This window comes from Polistes fuscatus, unplaced genomic scaffold (assembly GCF_010416935.1).
Source record: "Polistes fuscatus isolate 324 unplaced genomic scaffold, CU_Pfus_HIC Scaffold1, whole genome shotgun sequence".
Lineage (NCBI taxonomy): Eukaryota > Metazoa > Arthropoda > Insecta > Hymenoptera > Vespidae > Polistes > Polistes fuscatus.
Window position 1 is genome coordinate 8,995,000 of NW_025112997.1, and position 24,419 is coordinate 9,019,418.

Below are 24,419 nucleotides of genomic sequence, written 5' to 3' on the forward strand. Positions count from 1 at the left end.
CAAATTTATGTAAAATTGTATTATATATATAAATATAAGTACAGTAATCCTTCTGATTCCATAAAAACAACACGTAAATGAAACCATGATAAGCTGCTTAAAATAAGGATCCGTTCTATATTTTCAAATATATATTTGGCTGTTACTGGGTAGAAAAGTTTACGCGATTACGAAATAAATTACACAAAAAAATTCATGAATTTGTTTCTTCACAAAACGCATCATGTTAATATTGAGGCTACATAAATGGAGGAAATGAATGTATGTATTTCTGTATGTTTGGTATGGTTTATAGACGGATAAATAATTGTGATTGTTGCAAATAATGAATTACTACTTCGCTTTTTAAATCAATTTATTTGATGAAATTGCTGTTATATATAGAATTTAGTTATTATTATTATGCAACAGAGAATAGAATATGTGGCAAAATAATTATAATCATAAGTACGTTTTAATTAAAAATACCAGGTACATGGTTTTTAGTAATAATTTACAATTTTTTCTGTAATTCTCCGCTATCATAAAGCTTCTTTACATCAGTACCTCCTCCAAGGCATTCCCCTTTAACAAATACCCTAGGAACTGTTCTCGCACCTGTTATTTCTCCCAATATCGATTGGATTTCATCTGCGTCATCTCTGTCATCCAATTCAATGGCAGTATATTTTTTGTTCAGCGAATCAAATACCTATTGGAAATATATACATATATAAATATAAACATATCAACTTTAATACATAAAAAAGGAAACATACCTGTTTTGCTATTTTACAATATGGGCAAAGTTTTTTGGAGAATATAACGATCTGATCTGAAGCGATCAATTGATCAACCATTTCTCTTGTTGCAGGCATGATTTTTTGCGTACTGGAAACTAAACCCATTGAATTTAAGCTAAAAAGATTAAATATCCTAATATTTGTTTATTATAAGTTATGATCGATAAACTTAATTTATCTTAAGATGATATTATAGATTTGATTGTTATAGTTTAAATTACTGCTATTCTTTTTTCTCAAAGCTGGTTTCACTTACAGTCATCGTCATAGTTAATATAATCAGAATTATGTTGACTACGTGAATTTCCCAGGGTACCAATTAAGGCTACAGTAATTTTGTAAAAATTTACATGCAGTTTATTTCTTATAAAAGAATACATGATGTCTGATATGCTATTACAAGGATCAATTACACATTTTTTTTTTATATGCATTATCATAGATGGTTAATAAGTAATATATTCATGTAAATAAAAAAATTAACTTATTATAATCAAGACCACACCAAAGATTCATCGAGTTTTTTAAATTGATTTTTCTTTTTTGTTTTAGACAAAATTAAAAACAATGATATTTACTTTTTTATTTTAAATTATTTTTCTATTAAAAAAGTAGACTGCTACCTGTATACAAAAATTTGTTAAAAGTCTTATGTTTTTCAATAATCAATGAATAAAAACATTTGAGAAGCTTTAATGTAAGGACATCTATGACTAATTTGCTTTTGCTATTCAAATATTGCATGTTCTATTAATTAAGTAAAATAGAAAGTGTACAGTGATTATTTAAGCCATTATTATATGAGTAAATATAAAACTTACAATGACTAAATAAATTTTTTTAAACAATATAGGAATAAATTTACCTTTTATTGTTACTGTTTCTGTCGAATATCGTAATGTGTCACCAAATTTGTAAGAATTTAATCAATCACGTGAGTTCTAAAATCACCCAGTATAGTCACAGAATACAAAAGTACATAGAAACTCACAAGTCTACTTTTCGCGTAACTAAAATCATCTTAGTAAGTACCGGGACCACCAGTGGGCAAGAGTAGTACTTAACCCGATGACGATACAATACTATCAAAGAATACAGAAGAACATAGAAGCTCAAACGTCTCTCTTTTTATCTACCTAGTTTTATTTTAGTTTCTACTAGCATCACCAGTGGGCAATAGCAGGTACTTAACGCGATGACAGTACAAACTATCAAAGAATACAGAATTCTTTGATAGTATATGATAGTATAGTTATATTGTAATAGAATTTTAAATAATTATATTTAATTTTTAGTGTATAAACATGCGTGTGTGTGTGACTCCACAAATGCATTTATACATATATTTTAAAAAGTAGTCATATAATAGGAGAAAATTTCAAAGGTATGTTGTTAAATTCAACGATTTGAGATAGCCGTATACGTGTGAGAAGTTTGCATTCGTAGAATGCAGTATATGTCGAAAAAATGTATGTTTCGTGTGTCTGTACGACGAATATCTTCTTTTTTATGTAATTATTTTGCCTTCTCTGAAATTTTAAAAGAATAATCGACTATGAAACTCTTTTAGAAAATCGTGAACCATTTTCTATTCCGCGTGTTTGAAATATTAATTTAAATTTTATATTTATTTTGTTAAAAACAATACGCAAAATCTTTGGTACATTTTTATAAATATTTAGAGCTATATTTGTTATAGAATTTCAAATAACAATGTATATGTCTTATTTAGTTTTTATGTGTGCCTTCAGAAATGCTTTTATACATATATATTTTAAAAAGTAACTATTATTATAATATTATATTATATAGAAGCTCACACAGGTAGAAGAAAATCAAAACAAGTAGATGATGAATCCAACGATGATCACTTGTAATAGAAAGAAAAATATATTAATCAAGTGATACAATAGCCTAACATATAAATCGTCAAATTCATAGATGCACTTTTCAATTGAATTCTTTCTTTATTTTTATCAAATCTCTATTTACAGTTGCAATAAGATTAAATTTAAACGTATGATTTTACATTTACATAAAATATATATAAAAAAAGGGAAAAGTACAAATATTCAGTTATTAAAAAAAATAATATCCATTAATTATTATGAAATACTTTTAAACTGCATTATATAGAAAAGAAAAATTACAAATTTAATAAAATACAATCATAGTGAAAAATCTTAAAGAAGAAACAAGAAAAGAGAAATTACTTTAATATTGACCGACTGTTAATTAAGCTTCAAAATTTAATAATAAGGGAATTTTAATGTTTTTGACTCTAACTAACTAAAAATTTATGCATCTTTTTGACGATTTAGACACGAATTTGGTGTCCCAAGGAGATGGAATGATCCATCATCTCCAATTACAACAACATATTAATGACGAGCAAAAAAAATAAGTTCGAACTTGCTGTTGTACCTTTAAAAATAACTCAATAGCCTGCAGTTGCCCTCTTGAGCCACTGTTAAGTGGGGGTTTCTTCGGCATTTATCCTCTTCTTTCTTCATTCCCTGAAAACTGCATTGTGACATTTTTAACGTGTGAGCAAGATAAGATCTTTCATACTTTTTTTGGAAATTAACTCGTATGTTGATAGCAACATATTCTAATTCTCAATTATTAAAAAATTCACTTACATTTTCCGTTAATTATATATTCAAGCTCGTGAATAATGAATGAACTTAGAGTTTATTTATCATACATATATACGCGAGCACAATTAATCGAATGTCCAAGCAGATAATTATAATCGATGACTTAAAAACACGTCTCACTTTTAGTGTCAAGTAATAAAATGAAATTGAAATAAATAATGAAATAAATGTAATGCATTTTCTTGCAATATTTTCATTTCATTCATTCGTTATATTGAATTATATCAAATATTTCTAATTATAAAAGAAAATCGCGATTATGCGAAGTGCTAATTTTATAATACTTAAAACTAAGTATCAAATTCACATTGAAGAATTTGCGAATTTATTCGACTTTATCTCGTTCTAGATAGAATCGAAATAGAAATGTTTCTTTCAAATCGTTACAAATCCCTTTGAATCATGATACATAATAAAGATTACTGAACAGTCACAAAATAAATTTACAAAGCAAGCATAATAGAATTGAAATTATATAATTTTGTAACAATTCTGTATAAATCAGTAGGCGGAATTTCCACTCCGAACTGGAGGCAAGCCTAGTGCCTTTCTTGGATCCTATCTACTTAAAATTAAAGTTTTCACATTCGTTTAAAAAAGTATGCTACCTGCCTGTCTATTATATATATTTAAAAGGAACAAACATACATACCAATAAATTCACTCCACGGTTCTCTTACAAACCCCCGAGGTGTAAAAGCCTAAACTAGAGAGCATGCCCCGGGTGATTGATAAACAAATTACGTAGCAATGCATGTAAAACAATTTTTACATACTTTTTTGGACGAAATCGAGCAAATTAATGCTCAATTTCACCATTACTATCCACGAACAAAACACGTAATAAAAAAGAAAATGCATCAATTAATTGCATTCTTAATTAAATGAATTTTACCGATGAGACAAGAAAACCTATCCTGAACTAATAAAATAAACAATAGAATATACTATAATAGAATAGAATATATTTTATGAGTAATTCCAAAAGAAGAGTTACTCATGTACTCGTCAATAATTTATGTAAATAATTACAACCAGTAGCTCGTGCCGATTAGGACCTTTCATCCTCGATATGATTGAGCATTGGAGGGACTTTAACTCTTTGATTCACTACTTAAGAAATTCTACGATGACTCAAAAACACTCCTACTTCGTAGCAAGTATAGCAGTCTAACTATCGGAAAGTTCCTCGGTTTGTTATTGAGGAAGATCCATCGAAGATCCATCGAAGATCCATCGAAGATCCATCGAAGAATTTACTCCACATCTTTGAAAAGGAAGACAATCCGTGGTCATATCTGTATATAAAATAAAAATAAGTTATTTGCAATATGATCAAAAATCATATAAAATAAAATCGAAGAAAATGTAAATTAAAATGAATACTTATAATGCATTAAAATGGGATGAAGTTCAGTGACACCATGGTGATGCATCTCGCGTGAATCTAATAATGCGTTATTAACGAAAATGAGTTTCTCATCGCGAAACCAAAATTTTATTATACGGCGAACAACGCTGACTCTAATTCACGTATGATTTTAATGTATTATGCGCCCGATCACTGACTCTACAACTGCTTCCAAAGACTGCTTTGCACTCAGTCAATGCAAGTACAAAAATCTTTATTGATGCACTGACTCTAATACGCGAACAGGTTGCGCGACTGTTTAAAGATAAAAATACAACTTTACTCGAACAAACTCTAATGCAATTACTGCCTTGGTCGCAGTTAATTTAATATATAAATTTCAAAAATAATTCGCGAACACGACGGAATTGAAATTAACAAACGAACGTGCTTCTAAACCGTGATTTTAATTACATTTAAACGATACAACACTCTCCCGCATATTGCTTCGCGCACGATTGCAATGCACGAATACTTGCAGCACTTCACAAATACGATTCACAAACACTTCCAACACTGCAATATTCCCATAATGATCTGAAACAGAAATGAAAACAAAATTATGAATATCATTGTTTTAAGAAAAATTATTATAATTATTGAGAAAGTGTTTAAAATAAAAATTGACTTACGTTTATTCTCCATTGTTGAATGCAGGATAGGTGTACGATCGGAATCGATCGTGAGCGAGAAAGTAACATTTTGTAAAACGCGCCTTTAGTCCGATATTAACGATCGTATCCCCACCACTCGGCGCCGAGCGTCTACGCCCTGCTGGGCCCATTATCGAGGACATTCGTTCTATTCTTTCGCCAGACGCTTAAGAGAACACTTCATTTTTCCAACGAACATAGTAGACGATTCAACATCCCAGGGGTAGTGCGATCACATCCCAGGGTCGACGATAGAAAGGTGACGGACCGCAGAGGCGGTAATTAACGGTAAAGAAAGGGAGAGGCGATACGAAACGGTAAGAAAGTTTTTTATTGGTACCAATCATCTTGAACGGATAAACGAGAGGAGCGGTACCACGTGCTTTGCCCGTAAGTGACCGCTGGTAGAGAGAAGAGAAGTCAACCACGGGTTTGTCCGTGGTTGATCATCATTTTAACGTAATGTAATATTCAAACAGGGTTTTTATGCCGTAAGGCTTTTCCCTGATGAGCCAATAAAGCATTAGCATTTTTATTGGCTCAACCACGTGTTTTATTTTGTTCTAATTACCCTTTCACCTTCCTCACAATTAGCTGAATCCAATCGCCGGAGGACTCCACGTAGGAGGAATTTTTGGTAAATACATTTTGGTGCCTCCTGTGAGGTGTGAATTCCTGATCTCTGGTTTGAGCGAATCTGCGTATCTGGTAGCAGTAGATTGAGAACAACGGATTCAAGAACAACGAGGTTGAGAACATCTACTTCCTGAACACTCTCGCTATCCAGTCGAGCTAGTTGTTACAAAGGATTCGGAATAGGAGATAAGTAGATTCAATCGTTTGTGCATACGCTCATTATGCGTATCCACTTTTTAAAAAATTAATAAATATTTCACATTAAATTGCGTCTTCGAACCCCTTAGAAAAACTTATAAAAAAAATAATTCCCCCACGAAGAATCGAACGTTAATAAACCAGCGCGAGAAGCGAAGACGTTACTACTTACGCTAACGCACCAATTGATAATTGCTCAATATTTTTCGTACAATTCTTAAGATTTCGAAGATGAATCGGAATGCATTACTGTTTTCTTATAACATAATAAAAATGAATTAAAATTATGTATAGACAAAAAATAAATTCCACGTTTTTAGAATATCCTTTCATATATATCTTGAATTAATTTTATGTGTGGATACAAAATTCTTCTTTTTCAAATATGTATTTAGTTTGATACACTAATAAATTTTTACGAGACAAAAAGTCAGTAATTTAAAATTTTATAAAATACATAATTTAATAGGAAAAATATTTAAATTTTAAATTTCGTCTTAAAGAGAATACGTATTCAATTTGATATACAAATAAATTTTTGTGAGGCAAAGAATTTATATCAATTAATTATTCTAATTAATTTTATGGCGAGACACAAAATTAATTCATTATTTTTACTCTTAACTAAATAATAATAGTTTCTGTTAAAATGAATTATTTTTTTTTTACTCCAGGTTCATTATTTTTGACAATAAATAAAGAAACGGCGTGCCATAAGCATCAAGATTCGATTTAAAAATGCCGCGCTTATACGCCGATATATATAGATATATAAAACGCTCGACGCTCGATGGCCAAGACGTAAAATTCTGGCTACCAAATGAAAAAATAGAAAGAGAGAAATATCGGTTTTCTTTCTCACTCGCACTCGTATACAAAATGCCCGACGCTCGATGGCCAAGACGTAAAATTCTTGCTACCGAAAGAAAAAATATAAAAAGAGAAATATCAGAACGCTCAACAATCGATGGCCAAGGACAATAATACTCGTTATCGCATGATAAATAAAAAGAGAGAAGTATTGGTTTGTTCTCTCACTCGCACTTTCATTCAAGACCGAGAGTCCCGAAGATTGCCGAAGATCCTTCGTTTGTGTATTAGTGCACACGGACGCTCACACGCATACTAGCTCGCTCGTGTGTAAAACGCGACGGAGGGATAAGCTTGCTTTCTCCCACTCTTACAATTTTTTTCCCATCTTCAACTTCTGTTTGAAACTTTTTTCGATTAAATGCCTAGATTCTAAGATAAAGTTATTTTTGACCCTTTTTTACCCTTTTTCTCAAAAACGGCACTTTCCACCTCAAAAAAATTAGCACCATTCGATTCAGCGTCGTCTATTTACCCTTATATCAAGTTTCCACCTTCTTTCCTGAGATATGAAGGAAACGGCCCGCGTTGACTGGACTAGACCCTCAGTTCCATTTGCCGCGACCAGTCGACATCTTGATAGGTTCCGGAGCCACGTTATCCCTCATGTCCGTTGGGCAATTTCACCTATCGCGAGAGCGCGGCGATTTGATACTCCAAAAAACACGTTTAGGTTGGGTAATCGTCGGCGGAATAGAGTCGGACGAACAAAAGAGAAAGACCGCATTTTTCGCGACGACCGAGTTGAGAGATCAATTGGAAAAATTTTGGCTAATTGAGGACGCGATCGCGACCCGAACGGAGATTATGACGGAGGTAGAATGCGAAAAACACGAAACGCGACGAAACGGGACGGTATATAGTGCGTTTACCTTTCCGCAAAGAGGGACACGATTATAGCGAGTCACGCCATATAGCTTTGCGTCGCTTCCACAGTCTTTGGCGAAAATTAAACACGAACTCCGAACTTCGGAACGAATACGAGCGCACAATGCGAGAATACATAACATTAGGACATATGTCACTAATAGGAGACGACCCGATCGGAGGCTGCTATCTCCCCCACCACGCCGTCATCAAATCAACCAGCACGACGACAAAGGTACGAGTCGTATTCGACGCTTCCGCGAAAAATAGCCAGGGAATCTCCCTCAATAGTACATTGCTAGTCGGACCCACGATACAGGATACATTAGTCGAACATTTATTACGATTTCGCACGTATCGATATGTGTTGACCGCGGATATAGAGAAAATGTATCGTCAGGTGTGGGTACATCCGGACGATCGGCAATATCAGCGTATATTTTGGGTTCACAACGACCAAATTAGGACATTCGAGCTCAACACGGTCACATTCGGTGTAGCATCAGCTCCTTTTCTCGCCATCCGGACTATAAAACAACTCGCGAAAGACGAAGGCGCTAAATACCCAATCGGAGCCGAAATTCTACGATCTTATCATGGGAACTAACGATATTGAGACGTTAAGGAAGATACACGATCAGACTATCGAGATATTAAAACGAGGCGGTTTTCACATGCGCCAATGCGCTTCCAACTACCGAACGATCCTCGAAGGGTTAGAGATGAAAAACGTCGATGTCGAATTCTTCTCCGGAGAAACCCCGGTTCTAAAAACCCTTGGAATTTCATGGAACGCCCATCATGACCATTTAATTTATTCAGTCGCGCCGATAGATCTTCGCGAAAGAACGACGAAACGACGGATTCTGTCGGAGATCGCAAAAATCTATGATCCACTCGGATTATTAGGACCCATCGTATTAACAGCCAAAATCTTGATACAAGATTGCTGGAAAACCAAGGTCGATTGGGATGAATCGGTACCCAACGTATTACATTCCTCCTGGATAAAGTTCGCGGAACAATTAACACTAGTTGATAACTTAACGATCGAAAGGCGGCTGACTGCCGATAATTATAGCGAATTACAGATTCACGGATTTTGTGATGCGAGTCAAGTAGGGTACGGTGGTAGTTTATACATGAGATCGCGAGATCGAGTCGGTAATATACACGTACGATTGTTTTGCGCTAAGAGCCGCGTGGCTCCGCTCAAGGACACGACCATACCGCGATTAGAATTATGTGGAGCGTTGACGCTTGCTCGATTATATAGAGAAGTTCGGACATCGTGCGGATTGAAACCGAATAAGATAATTTTCTGGTCCGATTCTATGATTGTATTGGGGTGGCTAAAGAGATCATCTAATACATTGAAACTATACGCGGCGAATCGCGTACGCGAAATCCAAGACATTTGTGTAGGAATCACGTGGCGGCACGTGCGAACGGAAAACAATCCCGCGGACGCATTATCTCGCGGACAACTTCCTCGCAAATTTATAAAAAATCATTCGTGATTTCACGGTCCTTCATGGCTCAGACGACCGGAGTCCGAATGGCCAACTCAGGTTGAAATAAAGATAGATGAATTGCCTGAAGTTAAAAAACTCTCGGTATTCATGACGCGGATCGAACCGGGAAGCATATTTCAACGATTTTCCAGTTACACGCAACTATTAAAAACTATAGCACGATGCAGAAGATGGATCAAAACAAACTTATACCGGGGAGAAATCTCGACCGCGGAAATAATAGACACAGAACTACAGGTATTAAGACTCGTCCAAGACGAACAATTTCGAGACGAAAAGAAAAAATTGATCGATACAGGGGAAATTAAGACTACGAGACTCGCCGCGCTAAATCCAATCATTGACGAAACGGGTTTGATTCGTATAGGAGGTAGACTGAGAAACGCAAATTTACCGTTCCAGGAGAAATGTCCAATACTATTACCATCTCGACACCATGTGACCGATCTTCTCATTCGAAAGTTCCATGAACAGAATTTCCACGCCGGCATACAAACTACCCTCTATGCTATGCGACAACGATTTTGGACTCTAGATGGCAAGAATCAAGTGCGAAAAATCGTACGTAATTGCGTACGCTGCATTCGATTCCGCGCGTCAGGTATTCAGTATAAAATGAGCGATCTACCGAAAGCTCGCGTCCAAGAAAACATCACGTTCTCACATACTGGAGTAGATTTCTTCGGTCCCCTCTACGCGAAAGAGAAGAAATATCGTAATCAAAGTCGCGTTAAGATATACGGGTGCATCTTCGTCTGTATGTGCATAAAGGCCGTGCATATCGAATTAGTTAGTGATTTGTCAACAGACGCATTTCTCGCTGCCTTCCGGCGTTTTACGGGACGAAGAGCCATTCCGTCCCACGTGTATTCAAATAACGGTACTAACTTTGTTGGGGCGAACAATCAATTAAAGGATTTATATGCCTTAATCAATTCCGACGAATATAAGACGAAGATCCACAATTTCGCGACCGACCAAAGAATATCGTGGCATTTCAACCCCCCACTCTCACCCCACTTCGAAGGTCTATGGGAAGCTGCCGTCAAATCGTTCAAACATCATTTCAAACGAGTTGTAGGAGAAACTTTATTCACGTACGAAGAGTTGAATACCTTCGCTGTCGAGATTGAAGCCATCTTGAACTCGCGACCGTTGTGCCCCATCTCATCAGATCCAAACGATACGACAGCACTAACACCTGCTCATTTTTTAGTTGGAAAACCACTTAATATGTTACCGGAGGAAAATTATGAGAATGTTCCATCCAATCGGCTATCCTCATGGAAACACATCACGAAGGTGCGGCAGGATTTCTGGCGACGATGGCACATTGAATATTTGCGCGAGCTGCAGAAACGTCAGAAATGGACAAATTCACATTAATAATTTTATTTCTAACTTTATCGTGGTGGTGTGTTAATTTTAATATTCAATAAGTTTTTCATTATATAGAGTGGTATAAAAAACGGTTTATTTTTTAGGTTACTCTTTATTGAGTTTGCTGATACAATTATTGTTTTATTTAGACAACTTTAAAGATTTTTGTTAACAATTTTTAATAACATTACATACTTTGTATTCAATTACATACATTCCTCCTACGTGGAGTCCTCCGGCGATTGGATTCAGCTAATTGTGAGGAAGGTGAAAGGGTAATTAGAACAAAATAAAACACGTGGTTGAGCCAATAAAAATGCTAATGCTTTATTGGCTCATCAGGGAAAAGCCTTACGGCATAAAAACCCTGTTTGAATATTACATTACGTTAAAATGATGATCAACCACGGACAAACCCGTGGTTGACTTCTCTTCTCTCTACCAGCGGTCACTTACGGGCAAAGCACGTGGTACCGCTCCTCTCGTTTATCCGTTCAAGATGATTGGTACCAATAAAAAACTTTCTTACCGTTTCGTATCGCCTCTCCCTTTCTTTACCGTTAATTACCGCCTCTGCGGTCCGTCACCTTTCTATCGTCGACCCTGGGATGTGATCGCACTACCCCTGGGATGTTGAATCGTCTACTATGTTCGTTGGAAAAATGAAGTGTTCTCTTAAGCGTCTGGCGAAAGAATAGAACGAATGTCCTCGATAATGGGCCCAGCAGGGCGTAGACGCTCGGCGCCGAGTGGTGGGGATACGATCGTTAATATCGGACTAAAGGCGCGTTTTACAAAATGTTACTTTCTCGCTCACGATCGATTCCGATCGTACACCTATCCTGCATTCAACAATGGAGAATAAACGTAAGTCAATTTTTATTTTAAACACTTTCTCAATAATTATAATAATTTTTTCTTAAAACAATGATATTCATAATTTTGTTTTCATTTCTGTTTCAGATCATTATGGGAATATTGCAGTGTTGGAAGTGTTTGTGAATCGTATTTGTGAAGTGCTGCAAGTATTCGTGCATTGCAATCGTGCGCGAAGCAATATGCGGGAGAGTGTTGTATCGTTTAAATGTAATTAAAATCACGGTTTAGAAGCACGTTCGTTTGTTAATTTCAATTCCGTCGTGTTCGCGAATTATTTTTGAAATTTATATATTAAATTAACTGCGACCAAGGCAGTAATTGCATTAGAGTTTGTTCGAGTAAAGTTGTATTTTTATCTTTAAACAGTCGCGCAACCTGTTCGCGTATTAGAGTCAGTGCATCAATAAAGATTTTTGTACTTGCATTGACTGAGTGCAAAGCAGTCTTTGGAAGCAGTTGTAGAGTCAGTGATCGGGCGCATAATACATTAAAATCATACGTGAATTAGAGTCAGCGTTGTTCGCCGTATAATAAAATTTTGGTTTCGCGATGAGAAACTCATTTTCGTTAATAACGCATTATTAGATTCACGCGAGATGCATCACCATGGTGTCACTGAACTTCATCCCATTTTAATGCATTATAAGTATTCATTTTAATTTACATTTTCTTCGATTTTATTTTATATGATTTTTGATCATATTGCAAATAACTTATTTTTATTTTATATACAGATATGACCACGGATTGTCTTCCTTTTCAAAGATGTGGAGTAAATTCTTCGATGGATCTTCGATGGATCTTCGATGGATCTTCGATGGATCTTCCTCAATAACAAACCGAGGAACTTTCCGATAGTTAGACTGCTATACTTGCTACGAAGTAGGAGTGTTTTTGAGTCATCGTAGAATTTCTTAAGTAGTGAATCAAAGAGTTAAAGTCCCTCCAATGCTCAATCATATCGAGGATGAAAGGTCCTAATCGGCACGAGCTACTGGTTGTAATTATTTACATAAATTATTGACGAGTACATGAGTAACTCTTCTTTTGGAATTACTCATAAATATATTCTATTCTATTATAGTATATTCTATTGTTTATTTTATTAGTTCAGGATAGGTTTTCTTGTCTCATCGGTAAAATTCATTTAATTAAGAATGCAATTAATTGATGCATTTTCTTTTTTATTACGTGTTTTGTTCGTGGATAGTAATGGTGAAATTGAGCATTAATTTGCTCGATTTCGTCCAAAAAAGTATGTAAAAATTGTTTTACATGCATTGCTACGTAATTTGTTTATCAATCACCCGGGGCATGCTCTCTAGTTTAGGCTTTTACACCTCGGGGGTTTGTAAGAGAACCGTGGAGTGAATTTATTGGTATGTATGTTTGTTCCTTTTAAATATATATAATAGACAGGCAGGTAGCATACTTTTTTAAACGAATGTGAAAACTTTAATTTTAAGTAGATAGGATCCAAGAAAGGCACTAGGCTTGCCTCCAGTTCGGAGTGGAAATTCCGCCTACTGATTTATACAGAATTGTTACAAAATTATATAATTTCAATTCTATTATGCTTGCTTTGTAAATTTATTTTGTGACTGTTCAGTAATCTTTATTATGTATCATGATTCAAAGGGATTTGTAACGATTTGAAAGAAACATTTCTATTTCGATTCTATCTAGAACGAGATAAAGTCGAATAAATTCGCAAATTCTTCAATGTGAATTTGATACTTAGTTTTAAGTATTATAAATTAGCACTTCGCATAATCGCGATTTTCTTTTATAATTAGAAATATTTGATATAATTCAATATAACGAATGAATGAAATGAAATATTGCAAGAAAATGCATTACATTTATTTCATTATTTATTTCAATTTCATTTTATTACTTGACACTAAAAGTGAGACGTGTTTTTAAGTCATCGATTATAATTATCTGCTTGGACATTCGATTAATTGTGCTCGCGTATATGTATGATAAATAAACTCTAAGTTCATTCATTATTCACGAGCTTGAATATATAATTAACGGAAAATGTAAGTGAATTTTTTAATAATTGAGAATTAGAATATGTTGCTATCAACATACGAGTTAATTTCCAAAAAAAGTATGAAAGATCTTATCTTGCTCACACGTTAAAAATGTCACAATGCAGTTTTCAGGGAATGAAGAAAGAAGAGGATAAATGCCGAAGAAACCCCCACTTAACAGTGGCTCAAGAGGGCAACTGCAGGCTATTGAGTTATTTTTAAAGGTACAACAGCAAGTTCGAACTTATTTTTTTGCTCGTCATTAATATGTTGTTGTAATTGGAGATGATGGATCATTCCATCTCCTTGGGACACCAAATTCGTGTCTAAATCGTCAAAAAGATGCATAAATTTTTAGTTAGTTAGAGTCAAAAACATTAAAATTCCCTTATTATTAAATTTTGAAGCTTAATTAACAGTCGGTCAATATTAAAGTAATTTCTCTTTTCTTGTTTCTTCTTAAGATTTTTCACTATGATTGTATTTTATTAAATTTGTAATTTTTCTTTTCTATATAATGCAGTTTAAAAGTATTTCATAATAATTAATAGATATTATTTTTTTTAATAACTGAATATTTGTACTTTTCCCTTTTTTTATATATTTTATGTAAATGTAAAATCATACGTTTAAATTTAATCTTATTGCAACTGTAAATAGAGATTTGATAAAAATAAAGAAAGAATTCAATTGAAAAGTGCATCTATGAATTTGACGATTTATATGTTAGGCTATTGTATCACTTGATTAATATATTTTTCTTTCTATTACAAGTGATCATCGTTGGATTCATCATCTACTTGTTTTGATTTTCTTCTACCTGTGTGAGCTTCTATATAATATAATATTATAATAATAGTTACTTTTTAAAATATATATGTAAAAAGCATTTCTGAAGGCACACATAAAAACTAAATAAGACATATACATTGTTATTTGAAATTCTATAACAAATATAGCTCTAAATATTTATAAAAATGTACCAAAGATTTTGCGTATTGTTTTTAACAAAATAAATATAAAATTTAAATTAATATTTCAAACACGCGGAATAGAAAATGGTTCACGATTTTCTAAAAGAGTTTCATAGTCGATTATTCTTTTAAAATTTCAGAGAAGGCAAAATAATTACATAAAAAAGAAGATATTCGTCGTACAGACACACGAAACATACATTTTTTCGACATATACTGCATTCTACGAATGCAAACTTCTCACACGTATACGGCTATCTCAAATCGTTGAATTTAACAACATACCTTTGAAATTTTCTCCTATTATATGACTACTTTTTAAAATATATGTATAAATGCATTTGTGGAGTCACACACACACGCATGTTTATACACTAAAAATTAAATATAATTATTTAAAATTCTATTACAATATAACTATACTATCATATACTATCAAAGAATTCTGTATTCTTTGATAGTTTGTACTGTCATCGCGTTAAGTACCTGCTATTGCCCACTGGTGATGCTAGTAGTAACTAAAATAAAACTAGGTAGATAAAAAGAGAGACGTTTGAGCTTCTATGTTCTTCTGTATTCTTTGATAGTATTGTATCGTCATCGGGTTAAGTACTACTCTTGCCCACTGGTGGTCCCGGTACTTACTAAGATGATTTTAGTTACGCGAAAAGTAGACTTGTGAGTTTTTATGTACTTTTGTATTCTTTGGTATAATCTTGCAAGTGAAGTTATATCGATTAGTCAGTACAAAGGTGCAATTATGAGTCACAATCTCTGTTGCGTTAATATTTATAAATTTTAATCGAGGATTACCAATGATCATTAATTTTCTTGAATTTATTTTCTAGTAACCAATGAAATTAAATTACTCACAGTGCATCGACAAATGACGCAGAAATACGTAGTGTGCGCAATATAGGAATATTCATGCGTTTAGTTAGTTGTCCTATGAAAATGAAACTTAAATATATGACGATTTAATTACATTCATTTTATTCAATGTAATAGTATGAAAATAGTATTTTTATTTAGTTGTAATATATATTTGTTCTGTTCTCTTCATTTGAAAAAATAAACAATTTAAACAGAATGAATATTTTTCTCTTTTGTTCTCTAACCGAATATATTTATGATTTCTAATTTGTGTTAATGGAATGAGTGAAATAATTAACAATATTCATTTTTTAAATACTTAATTGTCTTTTATATTGATGTTGGATAATTAAAGGTAAGCTTAACCTTTTTAAATTCTAGACAAATCGGTCGATAATGTAGAAAGGAGTATGACATGAAGAAAATAGTTTATCTTCATGTATTCTGAAGTCTATGATTGTCGTGTTGGAAGTGCTCTACACTTCTAACACTTGACATTACGAATTATTAAGTTATTTGTAAGGTCTCCTAAGTACAAACATGGTGTAAGTAATAACAGAAGTGAAGATGAGCAGGATCTTAAAAACGGCCTGCCCAGAAGGCGGCCTTCATGTCGTCGAGGGCGAGGTCTATTTTTTGGCGGCAGCAATGCGACGGTCCTCTCATCAGGTTAGAATCATCCTTGTCAATTATTTCTATAAAAATAACATTTATTTTAAAGTTTAAATATTAAAATTACACACTCAAGAGTATATTGTCGTTTATTATTATCTTCTTTATTATGTATATGGATTTTAGTCATTCTTAAATCAAACAGGTTGTAATTTTAGTATGACAGGTGGTTTTAAATGTCAGAGTTAAAATTCATTAAAGTAAACATATTAAATGTTAATCATTTGTCGTTTCAAATCATATTTGAAAACGATTCATATTGTAAATTTAATTTGTATTATTTGGTACTGAGATATATTTGCATTATTAAGGGCAATGATCGGGATCCTCTTATGAAAGGCTTGTCAACATTGAAGGAAGCATTAAACGAGGCAAACGATTTGACTCAGTTGGAACCTAGTGTATTTTTAGCTCCATTTCTTGAAATCATACGCTCTGAAGAAACTACAGGACTTATTACCAGTTTTGCGTTGTCTGCTGTTAATAAATTTATATCTTATGGCTTCGTTAGTAAGTATTATATCATTTTTATAGGAAATTATATTGAATTTTGGAGATTTTATATATTTCATTCAATCATTTCAGATCCTGATCATTCTACAATAGCAACATGCGTAGAAGCAATAGCTGATGCTGTTACTCATGCTAGATTTGTAGGTACAGATGCATCAGGAGATGGAGTTGTTCTTATGAGGATATTGCAAGTTTTGAAAGCACTTATGTTATCACCAGCAGGAGATCATTTATCCGATGAAAGTGTTTGCGAAATAATGCTTAGTTGTTTTAGGATATGTTTTGAAACACGTCTTAGTGGTACGCATTAATTAAAATCACACTAACATACATTTTTTGTAGAATATGTAGCATATTTTAATATTATTTCATATTATATGTTTAGAACTTCTAAGAAGTACAGCAGAGCATTGCTTACGAGATATAGTGCAGCATCTTTTCATTAGATTACCATTGTTTGCTGATGACACGAGAGTTTTATTGAGTATGAAGGTATGTTAATAATTCGATTTAGCTTAACAGATATTCTTCTTCTTTTTTTTTTTATATAGAAAATGAGAACAAAAAGTATGGAAAATACACGCACTAAACATAAAAAGAATAAAATTCATTCGAAACCAAGACTAAAATCGAATGTAGATGACATCGATGATGAAACGCATCTTTTAAGTTCAGTCGATAAAGTTAGAGCAGAGCATATAGCAACTTCGCCTATTACTTCAGGGGGAAACATTGTAGATATGCAAGGTTCTTTAGATCATGGAATATCATCTGATAAAATAGAAGACGAAAAAAATGAGAACAAAGAAAGTAATAACAAAAACGACAATGTTAAAAATGAATGTGCTAAGGATGAAATTTCGGAGGAACAAAAACAAGAAAATTTATTGAGTGATACGAAACAAAAAGAAGTTTGCAGTAAGATAGAGAAAATTGATAGTGGTAATGAATCACAAAAAGATGAAATTTCGCAAGTAGAAATCAAAGTCGTAGGGAAAGATGATATAGTTCATGCGGAAGTTACATCAGAAGAAGAGTCTAATAATTCTCTTAAACAAAATATAACAGAGAGTCAAGGTAAAAACATACTTGATTTACACAAAACTTTAATGAATATATTTTTATATGTATATATAAAATTCTCGGTTGTTTTTCTTCTTTAGAAACACGATCAATAGATGATGAAAAAAGTATTGATACTATACAGTCACCAGTTGGTAGTGTAGAAGATTTATCTATGGACGAAAGTAGTACTAATACGTCTAAAATATCAAAAACAAAAGAACCAGAACAAGTAGAAGAATATATTAATACTCAGGGAGTTCGTTTTATGCCACTTCAACAATTAGCACCATATGGTGCTTTGTGTATTCGTGAGCTATTTAGATTCTTAGTTTCTTTATGTAGTCCTCTCGATAAACAAAATAATGAAGTTATGACTCATCTGGGTCTTAACTTATTGCAAGTAGCATTGGAAATTGCAGCGGATGCTTTATCTAACTTTCCATCTTTGCTTTCATTGATGAAGGATGATCTCTGTCGGAATCTTATTTTGGTAAAAATACAAATTACAAAAATGATGCAAATGATAATATGATCAAATAAAAATATACATAGTCAATACGATCGATTTTATATTTAAAAAATATTAATATGACTTTTTTTCATAATAGCTTCTCGGGACTGATAAAATGTCGATTCTTGCCGCAGACTTACAAGTATCTTTTCTATTATTTGAATCACAAAGAGAGCATCTGAAATTTCAAATGGAGCATTATATACTTACTTTAACAGAAATAGTCAGTTTTGACTCTGTTGGAATATCATACGGACAACGTGAATTAGCACTTGGTAAATATTTATTGAATTTTTAAACCAATTTTTTCTCTCTTATATCAGTGTTTTAGATGTTATAGTTAATAACTCCATGTTTTATCGATGATAGAAGCCATTGTAAGACTATGGAGAATACCAGGATTACCAGCAGAATTGTATGTAAATTATGATTGTGGATTATATTCAACAAATCTTTATGAAGAATTAATGAAGTTTCTTTCCAAGGTACGTTAATGTAAAGAATCTATAAAAGTATTGAAATTATGATATTGTCATTAAAGATTTGGATTTCCTATTCACTGTGCTTTTATAGAATGCCTCTCCTCTTATGGGTGATATGCATAGTATGCAATTCATTTCTTTGGATGCAATATTTATGCTTATTTCTGGTATTGAAATTAGATGTAAAGGTTACAAAGAATTATGCAAATCTTCCAGGCATAATTACTCACAAAATCTTCCAACGAAAGAAGAATTACTTACTAGAAAAACGAATAAATGGGTATGTTTTTCTTTTAATATTACTTAAAATTACTAAGTACATATAGAATAACGAATTTTTATTTTTAGTGGTTAATAATAGGGACAGAAAAGTTTAACGAAAATCCTCGAAAAGGAATCGCAGAACTTACAGAGCATGGGCTTTTGGGAGGCACTCTGGGACATCCTGATCCAGACAAAGTTGCAAACTTTTTGAAAGAAACTCGTGGACTTGATAAAAAAATTATTGGTGAATATCTAAGTAAGAAAGAGAATAAGAATATTCTTAATTCTTTTGTACACAGTTTCGATCTAAGAAACACTCGGATCGATCAAGGTCTAAGGCTCTATTTAGAGTCTTTTAGATTACCTGGTGAAGCTCCACTTGTTTTTCATTTGGTTGAGAAGTTCGCTGAGCATTGGCATGTGCGTATGCAATAATGATAAATGTCTTTTATTGCTTTAATTCTTAAATGCAAGTCATGAAACATAATAATTATAGATAATTAAAGATTACACTACTTTCATTTATTGTTGTAGGAAAGTAATGGCAAACCATTTGCTTCAACAGACGCTGCACTTTCTTTAGCATATGGAGTAATTATGTTAAACGTTGATCAGCACAATAAAAATGCCAAAAAACAACAAACTCCTATGACTGCTGAGGATTTCAAGAAAAATTTAAGGGAATTAAATGGTGGTGGTGCCTTTGATCAAGATTTGTTGGATGAGATATACTCTTCTATAAAGTGAGTATTTCAGAAAGTTTTTTTTAATTGTTTTTCAATTACACGTTGAGTTTGATAATTTATGAATGAATTTCCAGGGGAGAAGAAATTGTAATGCCAGAAGAACGAACTGGCTTGGTGAAGGATAATTACTTATGGAGAATGGTATTACGTAGAGGTACTGGGCCGGAAAGTTTATATCTGAAAATTGGAAATGCCAATGAGATTGCTGATAAAGAATTGGCAGAGCATGCATGGGCTCCAATTATAAGTGCTCTGTGTAGTGCATATGATAAAGCACCAAATAAAGCTTTACAACGTAGAGTAGCTCAGGCATTTCTTAGGTACGTTATACTTTCTTATTTTTTGTAATATTTTAACAAAAGGATAAAAAGCAAACATTAATTTATTTTAATTTTAGCTGTGCTGCAATAAGTGCGCATTATAACATCAGTAGTGATTTAGATACCCTCATTATCAGTCTCTGCAAATTCACAGGGTTGGCAACAGGTAGTAAAAGTTGTTCTAAGGAAGTTGTTATTCATGTAGGAGATAATGGAAAATGTCAATTAGCTACACGTACACTTTTTAAAGTCATGCATTTACATGGGGATGCATTGAGAGCATCGTGGAAAAATATTATTGATTGTTTGCAAGCATTGTATAAGGCAAGATTATTACCAAAGAGCCTTACAGAAGGAGAAGATTTTATAGATCCATCTGGTAAAGTGTCTTTGATTCGAGAATCAACAACACCGAAACAACCCACGGACAACCGAGGAATACTATCCAATTTGTATTATTCATATATCGCATTAGATACTTCTCGAATGGCAGAAGCAACCGCACGAAAAAGAGCTACTGAATTTGTAGCTAATTGTTATTTAAAACAAATTATAGAAGAAAGTAAATTCTTACAGGTAAATAACCGAATAAGTTATGCTATTAATTCCTAATTGTTATGAAATAATTATACTATAGTTCACAATTCTTATGATTGTTTCATACATTTTTAGGTTGAATCCCTCCGTTCACTTATTGGTGCCCTTGTATCTGCTAATCCAGACGACGAAGATATTTCTGTTTTTCTATTAGAATTACTATTAGAAGTAACTATTCAGAATCGGGATAGAGTAATGTGCATATGGCCAATAGTACAAGCTCGGCTAGATGGTTTACTTACTACAAGTGCTAGAGAAAATCATCCATATCTTTTAGAAAGAGTAACAGTGGGTATGCTGAGATTGGCTATTAGATTATTACGCGGAGAAGAATTTGCATATACGGTTTTACCACCTTTGCTACCTTTAACTTATCTACCATCCTCCGCTTGTCCACCATTAGCAAGACAGATCGCATATGGACTATTTGAATTAGTGAAAACAGGTGCAGCAAATATTCATAATACGGAAGATTGGAAAGTTGTATTTAGTTTGCTGGAATGTGCTGGAGCAGGTGTTTTGTCACCTAAACAAACAAATCCTGTAGTAGATGAAGCAGTAAATAGTAGAGCATCTGTCCTTGATCTTAGACCTATTAGTCCTGTACCGGAGTGGGTACTTGTATCGCCAACAGGAACAGAAGCACCACTTCCGGTTGCCGCTGATACGATAGTTCTAGACCGAGATCTGCAACCTCATGATCCTGCAGCTTTAGTCAAGTGTTGTGAAAGTTTAACTTTCTTAGTTCGAGATGTGGCACACGTAACACCATTTAACTTCGAGATGTGTGTTCGTTGTATAAGAACTTTTGCTGAAGCTGTACTTCAATGTGCTGGGAAACGTAACAGAGTACATAGCAATTCGGAAGAAACACCTGCCTATCAACAATGTCCTATACACCTTTTGGATTTGATGCATACATTGCACACAAGAACTGCTCAGATCTTTCAATGGTGGGCCGAGGAAAGTGGAACAACAGAAGGAGTTTCTCTGTGGCCTCAAGCTTGGAGACCTCTTTTGCAAGGAATCGCGCGTCTATGCTGCGATGCTCGTAGACCCGTTCGTACAGCAGCCATTACATACTTACAAAGTACATTACTCGCTCATGATTTAGCTCAATTGACAGCCATTGAATGGTCGCAGTGTTTGGAACAGGTGCTATTTCCTTTGTTAGCTCAATTACTCGGACCTATTGCGACCAATGATCCTATAGGTGTCGAAGAAACAAGAGTTAGAGCTGCCATGCTATTATCAAAGGTTTTTCTTCATCATTTAACATCCTTACTAACCCTTCCTGGATTTCTTCCTCTTTGGCTAACAGTACTCGACTTATTGCGTGCATATATGCATGCAGATAATAGTGAGCTTTTGTTTGAAGCAATACCTGAATCTTTGAAAAACATGTTGTTGGTAATGTCTTCTGCAAATGTGTTGGCACCTAGTTCCAATTTATGGGCTCCCACATGGAGAGCAATCGATGGATTCTTACCAACGTTGAAAGCAGAATTATTCCCTGAACCACCACCTCCGCCACAACCACCGCAAATGCAGCAAGTTCCACAAGTTATTAGTTTAATTGGTCAACAACCTTCATTTTCAAAAACCGTTGCTCCCCAAACTGAGCTTCCACATTTGCAGAGGGAAAATATTTCTCATATATCAGAGGTAAAAGCAGCTACGTCTGAATTCGAAGGTGTTCCACGAACCGGAGGAATCCCTATTCCAATCTCTTTACCCACACACGCATTTGAAAATAAAGAAACGCTACAAGTAATTACTTTAGTAAATCAACCGCCACCAAGCGTATCCAGTCCAGTTGCAGTACAACCAGCTGCTCAACGTGTATTTGATATTTGTCAAATAGTGCCACATAAGATGGAATCATCTGAACAACAGCTACATCCGCAATCAGAATTAAAAGAAGAAGATATCGACCGACTTTCGAAAATAAATCAAACGAATGAATATCCTACTACGCAAAAATATGAAAAATGGATACAACCACATTCTTTACAACAGCAAAAATGTTCATTAGAAGATTCTTGCACACAGCCTTTCATTTACAAACAAAATCTGGAGTTTCAACATATGGCAACAGTAAATCCCTCACATTGTGCTGATACATCTGAGGTGAATCAATGTCTTGTGTCGTAGCAATAGTGTGACACGTACGGGGTGTCGATTGATTCTGTTAATGTTTGGTTTTTTAATTATATTGAAGTATGTTGTACTCCTAGATCATTTTGAATTAGAACATTTTTGACATAGTAGCTAACTAAACCGAGATTACTAGCGAATTCATTGGGATTTTATTAGATTTAAGTGTTATTTAAAATGTTTGATATGCGCCTTACGTCCATTATAATGATAAGAGAAAAAAATAGTAATTAGTACGGATAAAGTGCTATCTTTATACCAAAATAGGTATCAAGATAGTACAAATTATTATTTTTATATACGAATTTTGGAATATTTTTATAATAAACTTTATATAAGAATCAATAAGACATCCAATAATAGATTTTTGTATAGAAATTTATAGAAAACACCAATAGATATTTGTACTTATTGATGGAGAGTGTAATTGTCTATTTTATTTCCAGACGACGACAGTAGATTCTACAGCAACAACGATGTTTAATTCTGCAGCATATTTTAGCGAGGATCCCGCGGCGGACCGTCTGTTCGTCGTAACAAATCCTTGACAACTGTACATTCGTGATATATACTGTATTATATAAATATTTATGTAAAGGTAAAATGATGGTTTACAGATGATAAATTTTTAAGTGCAATAGAAAGGTATAATATCGGATAAAAGTGAAACCATAAATCTTTGGCTTTTATATTTGGCGTAACGACGATATATACATAAACATATACATATACATATACATATACACACACACACACATATATATATATATACTTTGTGTATATATATATATATAATATAATAATAAAATTATAATATAACATTATATATAATTCTACTTACTTGTCTGTACAATTTGTTATTGTCGTGCATATTTTATTAAATTTCTTCTTCGAAATGGGCAGATCTTTAGATGATTATAAATTTTGATGATAAACGTTCTTAAGTATATATATACGTAATGAATTCAATATTGAATTTCGTAAATTTTCTCGTAGATAAACATTTGATTGTTAACAAAAGTTTGTTAACGCTCTATAGCCGTATTCAGAAATGATATTAAAACCAAAGAAATAAATTTATGCACTTCAGTCAAAGTAGAGAAATATTTGCATTAAATTCTTAATTTTTCCGACGACTTCGATGAAATAATAATTATAATAATAATTATAATAAAAATAATAATCATAATAATAATAATAATAATAATAATAATAATAATAATAATAATAATAATAATAATAATGATTCAACATATTCGACTCCATTTTTTTCGCATTTCTGATAAATTTATGTCATTTTATTATAATATTAGAGTTGCATATCTGCAGAAAAAG

General features: G+C 33.3%; 3 protein-coding genes and 1 long non-coding RNA gene across 5 annotated transcripts; 3 read left to right on the plus strand and 1 right to left on the minus strand.

Moving 5' to 3' along the window:
- Nucleotides 1-337: 337 nt before the first annotated feature.
- LOC122515942 (glutaredoxin-C4-like) lies at nucleotides 338-1,753 on the minus strand. 2 transcript variants are annotated; one of them, XM_043633459.1, is made up of 3 exons: nucleotides 1,648-1,753; nucleotides 759-877; nucleotides 338-691 (listed from the first exon to the last, which is right to left on the minus strand). In XM_043633459.1, the coding sequence occupies exons 2-3, from the start codon at nucleotides 855-857 to the stop codon at nucleotides 494-496; spliced, it is 297 nt and encodes a 98-aa protein (XP_043489394.1). In that variant the 5' UTR covers nucleotides 858-877; nucleotides 1,648-1,753; the 3' UTR covers nucleotides 338-493. The 2 variants fall into 2 exon arrangements, with proteins under 2 accessions (XP_043489394.1, XP_043489391.1); XM_043633456.1 differs by having other exon boundaries at nucleotides 759-897; nucleotides 1,648-1,745.
- A 3,989-nt stretch (nucleotides 1,754-5,742) lies between these two features.
- LOC122517783 lies at nucleotides 5,743-6,153 on the plus strand. Its single transcript, XR_006303925.1, has 2 exons — nucleotides 5,743-5,823; nucleotides 6,101-6,153. It is a non-coding gene; the product is annotated as an uncharacterized LOC122517783 (long non-coding RNA).
- Nucleotides 6,154-8,673: 2,520 nt separating this feature from the next.
- LOC122522408 lies at nucleotides 8,674-10,998 on the plus strand. The gene is made up of 2 exons (XM_043643497.1): nucleotides 8,674-9,515; nucleotides 9,621-10,998. The coding sequence occupies exons 1-2, from the start codon at nucleotides 8,674-8,676 to the stop codon at nucleotides 10,996-10,998; spliced, it is 2,220 nt and encodes a 739-aa protein (XP_043499432.1).
- Nucleotides 10,999-16,050: 5,052 nt separating this feature from the next.
- On the plus strand, nucleotides 16,051-24,188 carry LOC122522637 (Golgi-specific brefeldin A-resistance guanine nucleotide exchange factor 1). The gene is made up of 15 exons (XM_043643907.1): nucleotides 16,051-16,426; nucleotides 16,741-16,939; nucleotides 17,015-17,242; nucleotides 17,328-17,434; nucleotides 17,494-18,019; nucleotides 18,106-18,497; nucleotides 18,616-18,793; nucleotides 18,888-19,003; nucleotides 19,092-19,280; nucleotides 19,349-19,684; nucleotides 19,799-20,007; nucleotides 20,085-20,330; nucleotides 20,408-20,906; nucleotides 21,003-23,057; nucleotides 23,531-24,188. Exons 1-15 carry the CDS (start codon nucleotides 16,325-16,327, stop codon nucleotides 23,630-23,632), a joined length of 5,484 nt encoding a protein of 1,827 aa, XP_043499842.1. The 5' UTR covers nucleotides 16,051-16,324; the 3' UTR covers nucleotides 23,633-24,188.
- The last annotated feature ends 231 nt before the right edge of the window (nucleotides 24,189-24,419 follow it).

What these genes read in the sequence shown, in the direction of transcription:
- LOC122515942 (XM_043633456.1), bottom strand. Translation starts at nt 887, where the DNA reads ATGGGTTTAGTTTCCAGTACGCAAAAAATCATGCCTGCAACAAGAGAA. An exon ending in ATTGTAAAATAGCAAAACAG is followed by an intron (nt 692 to 758) that starts GTATGTTTCCTT and finishes TATTTCCAATAG; the next exon opens with GTATTTGATTCGCTGAACAA.
- LOC122522408 (XM_043643497.1), top strand. Translation starts at nt 8,674, where the DNA reads ATGGGAACTAACGATATTGAGACGTTAAGGAAGATACACGATCAGACT. An exon ending in TGTGTAGGAATCACGTGGCG is followed by an intron (nt 9,516 to 9,620) that starts GCACGTGCGAAC and finishes TTCATGGCTCAG; the next exon opens with ACGACCGGAGTCCGAATGGC.
- LOC122522637 (XM_043643907.1), top strand. Translation starts at nt 16,325, where the DNA reads ATGAGCAGGATCTTAAAAACGGCCTGCCCAGAAGGCGGCCTTCATGTC. An exon ending in ACAACGTGAATTAGCACTTG is followed by an intron (nt 18,794 to 18,887) that starts GTAAATATTTAT and finishes TATCGATGATAG; the next exon opens with AAGCCATTGTAAGACTATGG. An exon ending in AGTTCGCTGAGCATTGGCAT is followed by an intron (nt 19,685 to 19,798) that starts GTGCGTATGCAA and finishes TTATTGTTGTAG; the next exon opens with GAAAGTAATGGCAAACCATT.